The sequence below is a fragment of the Colias philodice genome, chromosome 20 (genome assembly GCF_061535455.1).
Source record: "Colias philodice isolate Cphi_HAF_F1 chromosome 20, ilColPhil1 Martin Lab GWU primary, whole genome shotgun sequence".
NCBI classification, from domain to species: Eukaryota; Metazoa; Arthropoda; class Insecta; order Lepidoptera; family Pieridae; genus Colias; species Colias philodice.
Genome location: NC_143105.1, coordinates 6,528,855 through 6,550,172, shown reverse-complemented (window position 1 = coordinate 6,550,172; position 21,318 = coordinate 6,528,855). Strand labels below are relative to the sequence as shown.

General features: G+C 34.6%; 1 protein-coding gene across 1 annotated transcript in view; it reads right to left on the bottom strand.

The window, feature by feature from the left end:
- klar (klarsicht) overlaps window positions 1-21,318 on the bottom strand; it is a 203,596-nt gene that overhangs the window by 1,952 nt on the left and 180,326 nt on the right. Inside the window, exons 19-23 of the mRNA XM_089708036.1 lie at window positions 2,117-2,295; window positions 1,556-1,707; window positions 1,080-1,284; window positions 550-711; window positions 87-184 (exon numbers count right to left, since the gene is read on the bottom strand). Of these exons, the coding sequence (XP_089564162.1) occupies window positions 87-184; window positions 550-711; window positions 1,080-1,284; window positions 1,556-1,707; window positions 2,117-2,295 (796 nt within the window). The remainder of the gene's footprint in view (window positions 1-86; window positions 185-549; window positions 712-1,079; window positions 1,285-1,555; window positions 1,708-2,116; window positions 2,296-21,318) is intronic.

Genomic DNA, 21,318 nt, shown 5'->3' with positions numbered 1-21,318 from the left:
TAGGTTGATTTGTGTAATAATGTCCTATAATATTTATTTATTATTTATTTATTATTTACTCCACAATATGATTAAAAGATACTTACGTATCGTCATCGATTTTCAAATCAGGAATGCTTTGTTCCACAAGAGCACGACATGACTCTTGTAATATCTTCACTTCATTCTCTGTTTGCTCCATACGCTGTAACAATGTAAATATATTGATTAAAACCACTTAAAAAACCTTACTTAATAATAATTAATTTTACTATTTCTTGCTTTAAGAAATTGAAAACTAACTGACAAACATTATTAAACATCTATCTATCAACTGCAAAATCATAAGTACCTAACTTATTTATACCTATCTACTTTAGCTAGTGCTATATAATATAACTTACAAGATTATAAAACAAAATACATAACACCTACATCAACTTCTTTTACCAAGTACATACACTAAAAAAACGAATTTTTATCTAATGAATAAACGTATTTTTATGTCAACAAAACATCAATAATTTTTTTCCAACCCCAAATAACCATAATTATGTACACAGTACACACCTTCGCAATAGCTCTATGCGCGGGCGAGTTCGGTGCGAGCGCGGCCTGCAAGCGCTTGGCGAGTTCCCGCAGCGCGCTCAAACGTCTCGCGCGACCGCCCGCGTTCTCGCTGTCGCCGTCCGATATACCGGAGTCGGATAGCGAGTCGCATGTTGAACCACCCTGGAAATAGATAATTCATTAATTAATTATTAAAATAATTGTTATAATTGTTACTTCAGATGATCATTGAAAGGAAACGAGTACGACGAAACTTGACGAGGACAATCAAGATTTGTGGTAGGTATTGTAATAATTAGCACTCTTCAAATGGACACTCAAGATTATAGGTGCTAAAGATCGAATCTTGAGCAATTTATCAAAATGCTAACACTGATTTCACAATACAAAATTTCAAGTACTCGTTAATAATTAATAGTATTAGGATAGGTAGTAGAACTCAATTTATTTAATTACTACGTGGTATAATAATACTCTTTGCCATCAATTTCGCAATTTACATCACAATCCGCAAGATTCAGAACACAAACCTTTTTCTTATCAACCAAAGAAGCAGCCAGCTGTCGTATTTGGACAGCAACTTCGCTTTGGTCATCTATCTTAGATCCTTTTTCACGCAACGCTTGTAGCGTCGCTATATCACCACGCAATGCTCCTTGCAATTCACGCAGTGCATTCTCCCATTCTGCCCAGGCACTAACTGCCTTTTCGAGCGAGAGAAGCTCATTAGATGTGCTGTAGACAATAAACAATGAAGATAACATTCATACACAAATTATCTTCATATTTGAATTGTAAAAGCACTACAAACATGGAATAGAATATAATGAAGTCTGAGATAAATGAGATGTAATTAATATCCCCAATTGTATTAGTCACGAAACATTAGAGTTCTGTGTGAATTAATCAGAGTCCATTGTCATATATCATAGTTGCAGAACTCTCTAGAATTTCTAATTCACACATTAATAAAAACATTGTGTTATAGTTTATACTTTATACGAACCGTTGATGTGCGTCATCCCAAGCGGCTAGCAGAGCCGTCAGGTCCGCAGTCAGTCCGCTCTCGTCTGTCTCCATTTCGCCGAGCGCGCGACGAACGGAGACGGTAAGTTTCAACATCGAAACTTTGCATTCTAACAGACGTGACAGACGGTCCTGTAATCAAAAATTATGGGTTAGGATTTGATAGAATATAAATTAATTAAAAATTATCTAATAGGTTATCCAAAATTACCATTATACACTTTTCAATGGGAAATGGCAAGAACCTATACCCCTTTAAGTATTATTAGTTTTATGTCAAAATATTTCACTTTACTTTTTTACTTTAAGTACTTTGTTTCATCTTTCATTATTGAACATAAATTATTTTACTTTATTGATGATTGCTGATTTCATTCAAATTATTGCGTATTTAAGTTACTACCTAAGTAAGCTTCGATTCAGAACGCCTATTTAGAACCCAATGCGTTTAAAAAAAGTGGTACTTTTTCTTTCAAAATTTGATTACAATCTAATATCACATCCTCCTAGCATAAGTAAGCAACAAAACCAAAAACACTACCTTCAACTCCTCAATCCGTCTGTGCAGCTGCGCTCTCGTGTGCGGTTGCGGCGCACAGTCCCCGTGCTCGCACAGCTCGTCGAGCGTCTCCCGCAGCGATGCGATCTCGCGTCGCAGCCGCCGCGCGCCACCCCGACGTATCGCCGCCGCGCGGAGCGCTGACCATCGCGCTGACACCGCTAGTGGACATACCATTATATTGTTAGAAATTATGTCATATTATCGTTCGAATTATAGAGTAATTCAGGTATCTTGGATGGTTGAATTTGGCGGAAATACCAGCTGAATTTATGTAGTATTTTTAAATAAGTTTGAGTACCTCTAAGTTTGTGAAAATAACGTTGATATAATATGTGACTATACATATAAGGATAGAGTAGATACAGTGCAAAATAAATGTTCTTTAGTGTATTTCAAAAACTTACTAATCGAAGAACTTATGGAGGGATCCATGTAGGTAGTAAATAATACATTGGAATATAAACATCTTTTCAATTAAACATTAAATTGAAGATTTTAAGGAAATTGAATTCAATTTATTCGGGTCGCGATAGCAATGTAAATTTTTAGCAAATTGATAAACCGAAGGTGGCATGGCATAGGTTTTAGGCCAAACTCGTCAATTGATAAAAATACAGCAATTAATTTCCTGCTGTATTTAAAGATTAAATTCGTCATTTCAAATTCTACATTTCCATGTTGAATATTTGTTTTTTTCACGAAATCATGCAAAAAAAGTCTATGGGCTTATGAAACGTGGGTTCCAGGCAAACTTAAATTATGCCTATAAAGTAATTATTTAAAAGACAGCAGCATAGACTTTCCTAGCATCTTACTAATATGATAATATCTGTACATATTTCCACGCAAAGAGCATCATCACAACGCATGAATACCATGTTCTATTGAGCTACAAATAAGTACTCGCCACATTCAAGGCGACGTTCAAAGGCTGGACAGGAATAGACTGCGCAAACGCATTAACATAACACACAGTCTTTGTAGCATATATCCGCATATGGCGAAGGAGCTAGAAAGGAGGACGATATTTGCCTAACAATCGTATTAGAATACGAATTTATTGCTATCGTAGATAGAATATCTCTGGTTGAAGAATATGTTGATAAAGTTTTGCCTAGGCCTGACCATAGTCTACAAAACATAGTAATTTCAGAACTTGTCAGTTGCAGAAATACTATGTAGAAATATCTCAAGTAATCCTTGAAATTAGATATAATCACGTAATAACTAGTTAAACAAGCCATTATGTAATTGCAAAACATTTGACCAATACAATCCAACTATTATATTGCTATATGTATCATAGATTGCGCCAAATTACACTGGCAGGATACCAGCAGTTGCATTGATATTAACCCACTGACACCATTCGGGGAATGTAATGCACGACCCGTGTACTATGTAACTACTTATACTGCCAGATGCAGAATAAAAAGCATCGTAAGAACTACGTAATGTTAAGCTTTCGACGGCTAATGCAGATATTATTTGAAAGATTGTAGAAAGCTCTGAAAACAGCAAAAATAATTATGACAAAATTTGCGATTACTGAACTTGTTGCAATGGAATATTTCAAAGACACTGCTCCTGGGATTAATGAAACGTTCGATAACATTTGAAGGAAAAGTAAGCCATTCTCTAGAAATAAAACTTTAATGGTCCGATATAACGAGTATCCATTAAACCTTACAACAATCACTTAAATTAAAAAAACAATTAAAAAGACATTACAGGAAGGAATACATCTATAAAGCGGTAGGGACATAAATTGTGTTTTCAGAAAACAAAACCGAGACATTCGTAAAGTTGAGGATGTCGTAAATGTCCGTAAATCAGAATGGATAGCAAAACTTGGATATTCAGAGCATCGTGTTTAAAATAGAGCTATTAATGTCATTGGGTCCATGAACTTGTCTCAACAATAATCCGGAGGATTTATGGAATCTCCCGTTACACTCGGCATTTGAGAGGAATTAGATTTCCAGTAACTATTACAGGCTTTAATAGCCGAAAATGTTGAGTATTTAAATGATATCTAACTCCAGATGCAAATGCCATTACTTGATCTATATCTTAGTTCAACTTACGCATTTATGTTTAAATTTTATTGGCTATGGATGGCTAAATACAGGTGTGAACATTAATGTTTAGATTCCAATATAAACTAACAACATAATTGGTCTTATATAATGCCTTAATTTAAAATTACATCTCAATTTAAATTACGTAACACCAAAAGCTTTCCGAGCGGAAAAACGATAATTTTGGTCAATTACCAAGATCACAAGCTGCAATAAATAACGATCCACACAACTACTCGATAAAGAGAAAGTCGTATAAAATAACTTTTACAAAATTGCTAGTTGTACAGAGTCACGTGAAAATACGCCACGTATGCAGGCAATCGATTAACCGAAAAAGTCGCCTGGGCAGAGATACGGGTTCGTTAACACTAATTGAAATTTCCAAACTGTATACCAACTACACGGTCGTTAGTCTTCGCGAAATTATTTCGAGCACCAATAAACTGTACCGGTTTCGATACTGAACCAATTTGCGTTTCGCAGGAAGCAAATTTATCTTTCGTCGTATCAGTTTGTCAAGTGTTGTTTTCCGTGTGTTTATCATATCGAGGCCTCTTCAGAAGCCACTATAGATGTCCGAATCCATACATAAGTATCATTTTAATCCAAGCGTATTCAACAGTTTAATAGGATAAAATTTAAATTTCAAAGGAGACTTAAAGACTAGTTGCATCGATGCTAATTATACCCTGATTACATAAACTACAACCATATCTGATATTCTAATGACATTATGTAACTTTACAATGAACACTTTTGACTTAACTACCATAAATCATTTATAATTGTGTGACGTCATTACGAAACTTCGCGAAACTTAGCAATTAAGATAATCTAGAATATTTACATTAAGATTCCTATTTTTATACGTGTTACTTCTAATTCATTATGAAGAATACAAATTTGCTAGTAAATAAATGTATGAGGTGTGAATGCGTAAAGTATTTTCCATTTGATTACGAGTTACGACACATCCTCAACGTTAAGGAGTGAAAGCAAAGAAATTTTATAGGAAAACGTGATACTTATGTTTAAAAGGTGTGTCGTAATGGTGGATATTTATTTAATGGAAGCGTATATTTAAAATATAAACGTGAAAAACGAAACGATATGTGACTTAAATCAGGCTTAAAAGGTACTCACAGTTCGAGGAACAAAAACAATTTTACAGATATACATCATGTTCACACGGCATAAAAACAGTACCTGGATAAGGCGGGAAGTGATTCCGATCCATTATGACACTGTCAACTCGATCATGCGCGGGAGTCGACGAGGCGGCAAGGTTAAAACTGCACTACTGAATTACTGAATTAACCTCAATAACCAGTCTTGTTACCACCGTGCAAGGTTCATTTTAATTTAGCACGCCAATCGTGACGAAAATTTTGCTATTTTATAGTTAGTGACTCGAGCGCTTATTGCAAGCGATCTAGGTGCCAATTGCCTTGAAACTGCTTCGCTTGGTTACAAATAGATTGTGATAGACGGAAAACTACACTGGAACTGCAAGTAGCAGTGAACATGTTGAGCGAAAATGTGACTTTGGCATCTTGTCTTACGATTTCTTATACTTTATCGTGATATTTGCAAAATATGATGCGACACAGGTTGACAAACTGTAGCGAAACGAAGGTGACCCCGTTTAAAGGCTATTTCATATCGAGATAGTATTGATTTGAAGAAAACGTAGTTTAAATAAAATGTAAAATGTGAAAATAAATTATTTGCATCTGTGCCAGAAAGATTGGTTAGTAAAATCAATCCAAATTGCAAACACAAAAAAAGATGAAGAAAAACAAAACCATTATAATCGCTATATTTTGTGTTACAAGAAATACATTTACTTAACACATATTTCAAATTAAACTTCGCATAGATTTTCGCCACAGTGCGCAAAAACATTTTTCCTGCCGTTCGTCACGATATTTATTTTACCTACTAAAACTTTATTCAAACTTCTCCATATTCTTCAAGTACTTGTCAAAATCAAACAAAGCATTTAAAATTCAGCAAAAAATTCACAGTTGCCAAAGGTCAATATTCTAATTACTATTCATACCGCTCCTTTTAAATTTCAATGAATGCAACTATGAAGAAACAGTAAGGCACATAGCTTACCAAAAAGAAACAGGAACTAACCACGTGATCGTAATAATAACTTACATAACTGATTATATCACAGAGCATTACGCTGTTAATCAATCGAAATTAAATGCATCTCTTATCTCAATTTAGTATTACGCAACTAATTAAAACAACGAGAGAAAAGATATCAAATGCTGTCGAAACATTCGATGACAAATCAAGTTTGAAAAAGATTGAAAAGAAGCTAGTGAATGTTTAGTCAGTTAAACAAAAACATAGAAGACTATAATTTAAATATAAAATTAGAACCAGTTTATTTCAAATCAAGGGATAATTTAATAAATCTAATAGTCTATGGTAAAATAAACCATCCATCATTCGCTGGCCTTAATGTGATAGTGACCGTTACCCTGAAAATGCTTCGAGGGTAATGAGTTATCATAAACACGTTCTTCGGAAGGAATAACTAACTTGGGTCGACGAGAATTATATTTAATATATTTGTGAGAGAATCATAACAGAGTAGTTGTTATGTGGCTATACCTTCCTATTATAATGTACTCTATTGTGTACAACATAATGTCGATATTGAATTGATATGAAATGCATGGGCTTACGGGCCATGCTATGGTTTATATTCCTTGAGTCAGTAGCTCGATGATATAGTCTCGGTACTACCATCGACCGCGCAAGGTGTGCGCACTGAGTCATTATTTAATATTATTTCACATATCTACCTAATTATAATTAATTATGGAGAGTTATTTAAATTCTCCGACAGCAGCGGTGGGATCGGCACTTATTACCCCGATTCCAATACGAATAAGGCTTTGTTAAACGGTGCAAATCTGCAAGTGAGTGAAACGAGTGATAGTGTTAGTGAGATTCAAGAAGATATAGCTAGTGTTAATGAGGTTCGAGAAGAACCACAGTTTCCACCAATTAATCATGAGAATGTTAGCACGACAACGACAAAGTTGTTTGTGGGTTTCGCAATCATCATGTCGTGCGCATCCCTGTTAAAAGAAATGGCAGATACACTTTCCCGAAACGAAACATTTTGTTTCCGGGTCTAACGCATAATTAAGGAAGGTAAACTATAATGATGTTTACATACCGATGTACGACCCGAATGATAGCGAGTTTACGGCGGCACAATGGTGTAACGAAATAAACTATCATCGGATTCCTGTACCGACTACGAAGCCAGCCTTTATCTACCTGTGAGGACATTATTCTTAACTTGGAAAGAAGCTAAGAAGCGAGAGGAAATACCTTTTTCGAGATATGGTATGGTAAAAAAATGATCGAGTTTCAACATACATCAAGTGCTCCACTACAAAGTTCTTGAAACCGACCGGCTGCGAAGTGGCTGGAACTACGCGAATATAGTAAATTCGTGGTAGAAGGTATTGCAGATGACCAGGTATGATCTGATTTATTATGATACACGCCGGTTGATCTTGTGGGTCTTGATAGACATTTTGGCACAAATCAATTAAAGCGTCGCATGTTGCAAATTGTTTGCTATAACTGTGTGTTCACATGTCATTACAAACGTGACGGTAAATCTCGCCTATGAAACAAAATCAGTTAGTTTAATCATTAAGAATAACAAATGTCCGTTGAATATTTAAGAAATAGTACAACAACGCACTTATAGTCATAAATTTGGTCACATAGAAGAGGTTTGTTTTTCTAAGCAACGGGCGGCACGCTCTTTAAGAAACAATACCCTGTTAATGTGTGTTTACAGCACGATACCCTGCTTACAGTCACAGATGTTGCCGGCGTTAAGTTCAAGTGCCTTATTGACAGCGGGTCCGATTGTTTTTTTTTTCCTTTGTAAAAGGATAGCCGCGGATAACATGACCAGGCCTCTAGAGTTTGTATACACTCGCGTAACAAGAATTGGCACTGTATCAACCTATTCATTCGCCCGTACAACATTACCTATAACTGTTAATGATGTAAATATTATGAGCTTTGGTTGTTGTGGACTTTCGAGTACTTTCGGGGATGAAGTAACAGGTTGAGATGTTTTTACTAGAGCCGGACGTAGTTTGATTATGAATAACAATGGGAGTCAAATTATTCGTGAATTTAAAATAAAAAATATTTGTTTTTGCGGACAATAATATTGAATTTATAGACGCGGATTCCAATGATTTTAATTATGTTCATCCTGTGTGACCCATCATTGAAAGTAAAGCACGAATTTTGTGAAATGGAAATAAGACTTGTGAATACAACACTAGCACAATCTATTGTTCTTTCAACGTTTATAAGGCTTTGTAATGCCCTTGTTGTTAACCAAGGACTAGATAAATTATGTGACTTCATAGCTACTTTTTATATTCAACGATGTTCTCGAGTTTTCAAAATTATAAGAGGTTACATTCTTTTGTTTAAGAAGAGTATTGAAAGTCTCACTTGATCAGAGTTTTCATTTAATTGGAATAAATGCAAGTTGCTGTTGCAACATTGAATAGGTATCCACAACAAGGTTTCATAAAATCGAACGGTAGCCTCGTCAGATTAAAAAAAAAGGCTCTTGCTGAAGCACCATTGCAAGAAGAACGTTAAAGTTCGCGAAATATTTTAGAAAGATAAAAAAAAAGACGTTTGCTTCTTTATAAACGATTTTCGGACAAATCTCGTTGTCGAAGTACACACAGATTCCTGTTCAATAGATTGTTATAGTTCAGTTTTTCTACAAAAAAGTAATTATCAACTTGATAATCGAATATTATGATCAAAGAATCACTGACACAGAAAGTTGTTATTAAATCGAGCTAGAAGGATATTAAGAAGACCTCAAGCATAAACAATTAAGCGTTAACATTTTAAAATGTTAACAGACAGAATTAATAGTCTCAAAGCATCACGTCATAAGAAAAAGATTTTCTCCTCGTGTTCATAGATGATTGGCTTACATAAAAGCTTTTGATTTCGATGTCGGTACCTACGCAAGGGTGCAAGAATACCGCATGTTGATTTTATTATTAGAAACTAGTTGTCTCCTCATAATGTTCAATTCGGGCAAAAATAGTAAAGATTCGCGACGACTACAAGCCGAACAACTTAGATCCGAACATAAAATAATTGAAGCCGATAAAATGACATTATTGATTTAAGTTTAAGGTTGTCACGTATACGATAAAAAAAATGCCTGCTATATAAACTTCTTGTTTTGTTAGGTGCAAATGAAGTGTTATCATTCGTTTATTGATACAATCTTTCATGATTATTTGAAACATTTAAGTTTGGAAATCCTGCAAAAATTTAGTGTAATTTCATTATAACGTACATTGAACGTTTTAACATCACAAAGTTAATAAAAGGCCCTCTAGAGCTGGACAGTCGACTTAACATCCGATAGAAAATGTGTCAGAGCCACTTCATACATTACAATCGATACGAATGGCACTTACGAGTTTAAGAAATGCGCATTGGTAATTGTTGACGCATTTACTGGTAAATATTGTCACCTAGCTCCTGTTAAAAATGTGTCTTCACAACAAAAAAAAGAGCATGTTAAGCGCTGTGTTTTTGTTGTCTTAAGGCGCTGAAAGGAATAGTAGCCGATCAAGCTACGTCATTTGCAGGTAGCGAACTCATAGACTTGTGTTGACAGTGTTCTTTTGAGTTTTACAAAATTACAAGCGGGATGAGTTGCGCTAACGGGTTATTTTAAAAGGTTTATGTCTGTTCTTAAGTTCATTGTTTCATTATCGCTGAAAATCATGAACGTAGATATTGGCATTCTACAATTATTGGCAAAATACAACTTACTTTGAATTGTATTGTATGGAAGAAACGCACAGCACAGGCGACAGCCCATTGCAATTGTCTATAGGCTGCAAGTCCACCGTGTAATAATGTTTTAGTACGAGTGTCAACACTTTAGTAGTTGACCTATTTGAAATAATTAGAAATAACACAAAAGTCAGGATGGACGAGCAATTGTACGTCTATAAGGCTCGTATTGAAAAAAAAAAAGCATTATGTTTAATGTTGATGATTTTGTGTTAGTAAAAAAAAGAAAAGCCGATTGTAACATCAATGTTATTTTACTTGTTTTAACAGGCATTTATGATTATTGAATCGTCGGAAGATAGACTATGACAATGTGATATCGTCGGTAGTGGTAAATGATATGGAAGTCGGTGCGACTTTAGAACCTGGTTCAATCTTCGTCAATTAATTATTAGTTGTTACTCTGCCCCAATTGTAAAGTGTTGTTATTATACCTAGTATACATCAAGTTATAGGTGCAAGGTGGTTTTGTGTATTCCTGTAAATAGTGTCACTGAATTGATGGCGTGTTATACGATGTTTATTACTGAGTTAGGAGAGAAGTTCTCCAGTCCGTGCAAAATAATCTAAAATTTGCGATAACGAGAGGTATCGAATCGAGTCTCAAACTGGAGGCCGCAGTTGGAAAGTGAGTCAATGAATGAAAAAAAAATGTAGTCCACAAGTTACTCCTTACTTCCAGTAACTTCCAGCCTGGCAGAGATTGCTGTGTGTGAGCAGTAAGGCCGCATATTGTGTAAAATATTTTTACCTTATAAGTCTGTACTAGATTTCCTTACGTTGTTTTGTACAATAAAGTATTATTAATAAATAAATACATACTCCATATAATTTTATTTTTGTTTTATTTTATTATTTTTACCTATTTATTCCTTTGGTTGTTACATAGTTCCGTATAGTTAATCTAAGTATTACACAAAAGTTTCATAACACACATGCACACCACAATTTAATAGCTCAATAATAGCTCTGTGTTTGACATAGCAAGGCGTGTATGTCATATTGTACATTGGAAGCTCCGCGCTTCGTGTAGTTGTGGGTAGCGCTTGCGCTCCTTGTGATCACAGTACATGGCAGGCTCCGCGCTGCATGTAGTTCCAGATGTTATGGGTAGCATTGCGCTCCTTGTGATCACAGTACATTGGAAGCTGCGCGCTTCGTGTAGTTCCAGTTGTTGTGGGTAGCTTTAAGCTCCTTGTAGTCACAGTACATATGAGGCTCCGCGCTGTATGTAGTTCCAGATTTTGTGCGAAGCATTGCGCTTCATGTGACTACAGTACATGTCAGGCTCCGCGCTGCATGTAGTTCCAGTATTTCTTCAGAGCTCTACACTTACAATATAACACACACACACACACACACACCAATACATGGCAAGCTCCGCGCTGCATGTAGTTCCAAATGTTATGGGTAGCATTGCGCTCCTTGTGATCACAGTACATGGCAGGCTCCGCGCTGCATGTAGTTCCAGATGTTATGGGTAGCATTGCGCTCCTTGTGATCACAGTACATGGCAGGCTCCGCGCTGCATGTAGTTCCAGTTGTTGTGGGTAGCTTTAAGCTCCTTGTAGTCACAGTACATATGAGTCTCCGCGCTGTATGTAGTTCCAGATTTTGTGCGAAGCATTGCGCTTCATGTGACTACAGTACATGTCAGGCTCCGCGCTGCATGTAGTTCCAGTATTTGTTCAGAGCTCTACACTTACAATATAATAAACACACACAATACATTCAAAGCTTCGCCTTTAGGCGACAGTAGCAGTTGTTGATATCGCCGATGATGACGATGATGAGTAATAATTTGTGAGTCGGTGTGAAAAGTTACAAACCGTGAAGGGAAAAGAGTTTGAATACAACAAATGAAATAACAACGCAGTAAGTAATTTGCAAAATTACTTGTCGAATTGTTCGCGCGAGAACGCGCTCGTTGTCAGAATGGCCGTGTGAGAGAATCATAACAGAGTAGTTGTTATGTGGCTATACCTTCCTATTATAATGTACTCTATTGTGTACAACATAATGTCGATATTGAATTGATATGAAATGCATGGGCTTACGGGCCATGCTATGGTTTATATTCCTTGAGTCAGTAGCTCGATGATATAGTCTCGGTACTACCATCGACCGCGCAAGGTGTGCGCACTGAGTCATTATTTAATATTATTTCACATATCTACCTAATTATAATTAATTATGGAGAGTTATTTAAATTCTCCGACATATTACTGGTAGTGATTTTTATTAGATTGGTCAATAAATAAACTAAAGTTTCTATGCTAAATCAAAGATTCTCACGTTTTCAATTAAATGAATCTATCTCCAGAACTTAATGAAATACAGTAAACTTGATATTACATGTTTTTAGTGCATAATTAAGTTATCAAAATATATAATTATTATTAAGCAGGATGTCAAATATTTTCCTTCTCAGGACATGAATTATCATTCATCTATTTGAGGAAAAAGGACAGATAATAAACACATTTCATGGTGTTAGATCATCGTAACGGTAAATTACTCCAGCTAATTTAAACCCCGTTATTTCATATGGAAATTGGCCTGATCTCCTGATGACATCAACGTTTTTGCCAAGCGTTGCGCAAGAGTCTACAGTTGCAGTTGCAACACAAAGATAATGATCGGAACAGTTAAAAAGTTCGTCTGCTTTTAGCGACCTATTTTTCGGGCCAAATATAAACTTCTGTCAAGTTTAGCTTAGCAATATTTACCAAGGAGATGAAAGAATCCGAACAAATTACCTTCATCAAATCTCAGTACGTCAAAAGGAATGTTATTTCTATGCTCCTTCAATAAGAAGATTGATATAAAACAAAATCAATAAGAAAACAAGGTGAGCCAGATGTTTAAATAACACGGATTTATAAAAGAACAAAGATACCAAGCAACTGAACTCATAGATTAGTCATACGAAACTCAGTTCATTTGAATGTAGAAAATTGCAAAAGTGGTCTAAATGTATATATCATATTGGAGACTCGCACAATGGTTTCGTTGATTTTAAAACTAATATTTCGCAATCAAATCGTGTCCAAACAGAAATTACAATATTGCTTGCATTGCAAATGGAATTTGGGTTGCATCCTGCGTGGAAAAGGCCATTGGCAACATCTACTTAACATAAACTTAGCATAGCTTTAAAACTGCAAATATAATTATTGGCAATATGTTAAGAGGGCTTCAGATAGCGATATTTACAGAGGCGTGGGCCAACGCACGTGGGTGAACCAGTCTCGGTGCTAAGATTAGCTTAGCTTGTACTTGCCTGTTTGTTTTGCGATAGTTAACAGATTTATCATTTGTATGCTTATTTATTCGAAGATTACTAATGTTTTTATGCCCTTTTGACTTTTCAGTGATAACATGTTCATAATAGAATATAAATATATACATATTTTTCTATTAAATTATTATAGGCAATTAGCATTTGGCAGTAACCTAGTCGTCATCAAAATAAAGGAGTGGTCTTCTTTTGCAATAAGTACCTACGACCTACCTTTGGTTTAACGCCTATAAAGTCGCGGCCGATAGAGATCGAAAATCAGCTAAAACTAATCGTAAAAATTTGTTTATAATTTTTAACTTACCAACAACCTCGTTTCCGCTCGCATTTGGAGTTACCGTTTGTAGAGCTGTACTCATTTTTGGAATCACGACTTCACCACTCACTTTAAAGTTTAACACACACTTCAGTTTAGTAAAACATCTATATCATGTTTTACGTTTCTATTTATTCACTTGCTCCACTAATATCTGCATTAAAATTATTTAGAATTAGAGGCTCCTTCCTTATTGCGTATTATTTTATTTATTTTGTATTAGAGCTGCGAAAATCCGTGTTGCTTCGCGAACGTCTGCTTTCGTTCTGTCACATTGAATGTATTTTGTTTCTATCAACTGAGCCAGACAAAACAAACATCACTATCATAAAACAGTGTGTGAACTTTACCAGTGGAAATGACACTAAGTGCTATTTGAGCAGTACGGAAAGTGTACATGCAAATTAAATTTTAATTATAAAAACCCATTTTATTTTGCTTCTTAGCATGGTCTTGTCCGAATTACTTCTGATAATAGAAATTAACGACAATATTAATTAAAAATGTTTGTTTATAGTTGATGACTGATGTAATTCTAAGACATTTACAGGACACATTTTGTATGTTATAATAATTAGATATGTACTGGAGATTGAAGTACATATGAACCGATACACGCAATTGATAACATCGTTTTATAGACGACAACATAAATAGAATCGAAACGTGTCTAGCCGTCTGCAACAGGAATAAGCGCATCTCGGAAGTTAAATATAACATTGACAGAGAAAAGATGACTATCAATTTAAATTATGAAGGCAGTCTCTAATTGAAAATAATGATTATAATCTAAGAACTGGATGCTCACGATTCGGATGGTGTTATGTGAGTATTTCATCACGATCAGATGAAATTTCACTTTTATGATAATTGTAATTGAGTCTTTGGAGTGACAGTGGCGTTTATGGACACTTATCTAAGATCGATTATGCATATTAAGTGCTTTTAATGCAGTGCAATTAATTATGTAACTGTTATGACTCTTAGCGAACTAGAAAATATCTGCTGCGTTGCATTTTATAAACTGAAATTTACTTAGGTAGTGAGTAGTGACCTAATGTGCGTTGTCATTTATTATTTTAATGAAATGTAAATTAATCTAATCATTAAGATCATTACATAATTATGATTACGCGGACTAATGATTAAGGCAAAATAAGCTTTGTATATTAATATAAATTTTTGATACTTTAAAGAACAAAATCGGAGGAATGTTAAAAATAAAAACAACTTAGATAACGGTTAACGGGATGAACTAGAACGCTCTATAACCGTTACCTGACAGATGCAATTAATAAACGAATTAATCTCAACGGACGTCACTTTGTGGAGTATTGACTACAGATAAAGGAAATGCAGCGAATACTATGGTAGACCTACTTATAAAGATTGAAACTAGTCTGTGTTTTATGGTCCACAAGAGCTATTATAAAATGTGGTTCGGAAATCTGTTGGTAACACTTGTAATTCTATCAAAGCCTAAATAGCCCTCCGTATATAGATATAGACTACATTCTTTATCGATTACAGCTATTTCTTTATGAAAGCAAATGGTTAAACATCGACATAGGTTAACAAGCCTGTCGATATAAATGTACATAAATCCTTATTCAACCATGAGTCAATGCAGTCGAATCTCTAAATGAGTCACATTAGGGCGTCACATGTACCCGGGAATTCAATCCGTACTCCCTACCTTATTACATTCAATCAATAAATGCTATTTATTAAGCAAAGTACATGAAATTATCCTGGGATCTAGAGTCTTCTCAAACTCAATTTTTTACATACGTATGTAAATTTTTAAAAGTTTAATTGCATATTTTTTTCAACTACCACCGATTTAGAATAGAGAAGAGTCGGCAAGAAACTCTTACTCTTTTTAAAGAATTTTCTAATCGCTTATATTGGTTGGTTTTCGAAAGCACGTATGACTTAAGTGACTCCTGCGCAGTTACTTTCTTTTACACGCGTCTGATACACATTATGCACTGATATACATATTTAGCTAGATCTCAGCGGATTTGACTAATTACGGCACATAATACCATATGTGGCCATCGGTGGAAATTCGCTTTCAAATAGTCGAGACGGGGCAATGACCTCATCTTTGTATGCAGTTTGCCGATCTTTATACTTTTGTTAGTCGATTGAGTGACATTTTTGAAGAATTTTATGATATCATCTTGTTGTATTTTGTTTACATATAAATGGGTCGCATCTTAGAAATATTTTGCGTATCGTGATCGTAGGTACGTTATGAGATAGGTAATAATTACAATAATACTTTGTAGTAATAATCATTAGATACTTCAATTAATATTCATAAATTTTAAATATTAACTATGTGTATTAGCTGTGTATTTTGTGATTAATTCGTAGTTACATAAAGGATAAATTTACTATCGAACATATTCTCAAAATTGAATCATTAAAGTTTCGTAAGCAAAAACTGTATTCTTGCAAACCGGTGTATAATAAAAAACTTTCTTTTGGCGAAACCAGATACTTATTTAAAAATTTACATTTTCATTGCATCCGAAATGGATCTGTATCGCTAAGGATAGTAGAGTTAAAATTGTTTAAAGTGATTTTTATATGGCGCAAAATATTTTTGGCAGTGTAAGTATCGTGGAGCATTTAGCCGTCATGCAACTCGAACGGGACTTTGCTCTGCGAGTGTTAAATTAATCATTCTCAACATTAAATTAAATAAGTTAGAGTTACTAGAACGCTTTTGCATTTAAAATTTTGGAAATATTGTAAAATTTGTTAGGCTCTTGAGGCTACAGTCACACTATGGGTATTTAGATCTCTTTAAATATAATGTTCTTTGATGACTTTCTTCTAATTAAATGTGAAGATTTAATACAGTTTATATATTTAAAAAATATATTAATTTTTAAAATACGTACGTAATTAACATTGTAAATATATTTTCATTTTTAAATTCTGTTATTTCTTTTCTATTTCACGACCCTTGCATTCTTCTATATACAATACCTATTTACAGTAATATTTTCATTTAATATTTCTCTTCAAACTCACAACATTAATTATCGTAACTGCGATATAAAAATCTGTCAACGACACGAAAGTCGTGATCTCCGTGATACATAAATAACTATCATTCAATTTGTTCACTTAAACAAATTACTTTTACAAACATTTCTCGAGATTTATTGTGTAAATCTTTACTACAAAATATCTATCTATCACAAAGATAGTAACTCTGCTTTATTTTAGATTCATATTCACAGTTCATATTGGTCTATGATTTGCGAACCTCCAATCACGATATGCATTTGTTTTATTAAGCTCTAATTTTATTAACCTAATAAGAATCATGTATTTATCCATATTAATATTATAAATGCGAAAGTAACTCTGTCTGTCTGTCTGTTACTCAATCACGCCTAAACTACTGAAACAATTTGCATGAAATTTGGTATGGAAATATTTTGATACCCGAGAAAGGACATAGGCTACCTTTTATTGCGAAATATGTACCACGGGTGAAGCCGGGGCGGACCTCTAGTTCAATATAAACTAATTTGTAAACATTCAAATAGTTCCGCATTCTTTCCAAATATAAGAGAGATATAATTTATCGTATTTTGTGTTATTAGTATGGGAAAATTAATTTATTCAGATCGAATAATTCGTGTAGTTTTGAAAGTTGCTACAGTTATTCCTAAAGATGTCCAGATGAATATACTAAAAGCCCCCGAGGGAGGGACACAAGCCGGCGGCGGGGGAGGGGGGGAAAGGTCTCTTTTTCAAGGTTTTTGCTTGTAACTCGAAATTTTTTTCATAATATCTCTTTAGTGACTTCTACATTAATTATCTACATTAAATTTCCTATAAATTACGTCTCAACATTTTTACTGTACGATCAATACTTTAGGAGATACAGAGTATTAAAGGTAAGAAAAATAAGAAACAACATAGTTTTACAAATTTTAATTATAAAAAGAAATAACATCTTTTTTTGCACGAGTATGCCGACTTATTAGTCAAATTGTGTTTCATCTTCGTCATCTTTATCACTAACATCGATAGGGGGTCCATTAGTACAAGCTCCTAGGCAGCCGTTACAGATAAGACTACACATAATGCCCGCTTTTCGGCAACTGCATTTTCCGGAACATCCACTTTTACATCGGCAAAAAATTGAATTTAACAACGCTTCAGGAGCAGGAGGATCCAAGGTCGTGATTGGTTCTAAGTATCCATCGACTCTTCGCTTCCAACCCCATATTTCAGGAGGCAGTTGGTTCCCAAGCCACTCCTGTACTTGATGGAATACTCTGTAGGCGTGATATTTTGCTGACCCTTTGGTAGGGGGGAGGGAAGAAGTAGTTTCAGTGGGTGTGATACAACCTCAGCTATTTACAGGAAGGGAAAAACATCAATTATCAAGATTTTTGATCAAAAGCCGTCACTAAAGGAAACAGCAACTGTATTTTATGACCCAACGTCAACTCAGGAGGTTATAGCAGAAGCCGGAGAAAAAATGTTTCTTGCAGTATACCGAGCGCCCTGTACTCAGTCTGAGATCAACAGACATCGATTCACAGTTTTTCTGAAATCTTGTACCAAGCCCAAACCGGATCTTTCTTCCCTCCCCCCTACCAAAGGGTCAGCAAAATATCACGCCTACAGAGTATTCCATCAAGTACAGGAGTGGCTTGGGAACCAACTGCCTCCTGAAATATGGGGTTGGAAGCGAAGAGTCGATGGATACTTAGAACCAATCACGACCTTGGATCCTCCTGCTCCTGAAGCGTTGTTAAATTCAATTTTTTGCCGATGTAAAAGTGGATGTTCCGGAAAATGCAGTTGCCGAAAAGCGGGCATTATGTGTAGTCTTATCTGTAACGGCTGCCTAGGAGCTTGTACTAATGGACCCCCTATCGATGTTAGTGATAAAGATGACGAAGATGAAACACAATTTGACTAATAAGTCGGCATACTCGTGCAAAAAAAGATGTTATTTCTTTTTATAATTAAAATTTGTAAAACTATGTTGTTTCTTATTTTTCTTACCTTTAATACTCTGTATCTCCTAAAGTATTGATCGTACAGTAAAAATGTTGAGACGTAATTTATAGGAAATTTAATGTAGATAATTAATGTAGAAGTCACTAAAGAGATATTATGAAAAAAATTTCGAGTTACAAGCAAAAACCTTGAAAAAGAGACCTTTCCCCCCCTCCCCCGCCGCCGGCTTGTGTCCCTCCCTCGGGGGCTTTTAGTATATTCATCTGGACATCTTTAGGAATAACTGTAGCAACTTTCAAAACTACACGAATTATTCGATCTGATCGACGATTCTGAATCTAATTTGCTGTGGCTATATCATATAAACATTAATTGAAGATAATAAGATGTGGCCGTTCATGTTGACAATGCAGTTTTTTCGATACAATAATATATAATGTGTATTATGGTGTACCTACTTTAAGATTCGAGATATCAGAGATTATGGAGGTATTATTATGTATCGTTTAATAATGATGACTTGAAACTGATATAACGTAATAAATAATAACTAATAAGTATACGTGAATGGATTGAATTGTGCAGCTAATATCGCATGTTATTAATATGCAAGGAGTAAGGACACAACCAATACGAAGGAACCAAGAAATTAACATTAAAATAATACTTAGTAGAAACTAGAAACACTTGCGGAAACTGGCAACTTTTCAATAATTACGAAAAAGTGACGTCACCGCCTTATCACTACATTTTCTAAACTATCTCGTATATTACAAATCGTGTAATCGATTTTATATCAATAGATTTATCGATAAATGTTCCAAACTTGACCAAGACCTAGAAAAAAACGATCGTTTTGAGAGGCTCGCCATAAAAGGGTGCGTAGGCTTTAGTCATAGACAAGCTTGGATATGACCTCAGTGTTATGTTACAGGTATATAATTATGTAAGTCGATAATTGTGGTTTTATTTAATAACATAAATATAGAATTATAATATTATTCCAATATTTAACTATAATTTATATAGAATCAACCATTAATTATATTTTACGTAGGTATGTAGGCTGATCGTCATAAATTTTCATAGATAGGATATTAGGTATTTCCAGTCTGTGTGTTTGTAAGTGCACATAAAATCGATGCGTTTATTCATTACCGAATAGAAATTCAATTTGTCAATGAAGTTCAACACAACACCAGTTGCAGTACAACAGTTTTCTAAACTATACATGTTTACGTTAATTTGATAGTTGGAAACTGAAATAGGTAGTTTCAGCATCCATTAAAACACGATAAAATTAGTAATTACGCAATAAACGAGGAAAATTCAACATATTTTGCGTTTATAACAAGGATTAAAAAATATACAGTACAGGATGATGTCATGGCAGTAACAAGTCGTTCGACAAAGAGAAACTCGCTTCGCAACTTTTTCTTTACGACCTGAATTTAATAAAACTATGAAATTGACTATATATCTACTGGACCAATAATTTAATCTTGCTAATAATTTCGTATCATTAATAGCGAAACCGTGTTCGAGATTGCTATCAAATATCATGTTAAAATCAACCTTTATTTCATGATATTTAACTGCTTCATTATTCGTCGTGACTTAACAGTTAACATATTGTATTGTTTACAAATACACAATCGAACGAGTAACGTATTATCAATATTAATAATACTTGTATAACTAGATTTATAGCCTTGTGTGTAGGATGAATAAAAAGTAGATTTAAGCTTATCGTACTCTATAAAATATTTTGTAGTCTATACCGATTTGAGATACCTACTGCATATATTTATATTAGACAACGTAAAAAGAAAAACTGAATTCATTGATAGGTAGGCATGTAAAAAGTTGGGATACCCTCAAATAATTTAATGGGTTTTTAATAATCACCTGCGCTACGTTACGACTTACGACATAATAACCCTCACCTACAATAGTTTACTGATTCATTATCTAGGTTTGGTATTAAAAAATGAAATGTTTTTATACATTTTTATCAATATTCATGTGCGCGCGACAAACGTTGGAATAATCATTACATAAGAACAATTACGCATTAAAAGATCGCAGTCACAATATTTTTAGACGCCAACGCAATGAACAATAAGTACGAGTAAATATAGCGAACTACATCTACATTATTCCTCGCTTTTAGTATTTATTATCGAAATAATCGCATACAGTCACGCTAATTATCTCTTGCAGTGGCGAAGGTCATTTCAATATCTTTCGCGTTTACAAACAAAATATCAACCAACGCAATATTATAAACGAAATTAACTTTAACAATTGCAAAACGCAATCACCGTCCAGCGAAAGTAATAATCACTCGTGCGCATCCAGTTTCTCTCTAAACTTGTCTACGAATACCGCATATTTACGTAAAATTATAAAACGTACGAAATACACAACAACTGTCACTCGCGATAACGTTTCACGCGACAAACGCGTCTGTTGCTCGCGGCGCTCACAGCTGATCTAAAGTCGGAAAGTCCAAAGAATACAATTCAAATTTATTCGAGAACGAGCTGTAAAGCGCTTGAGGCGATTG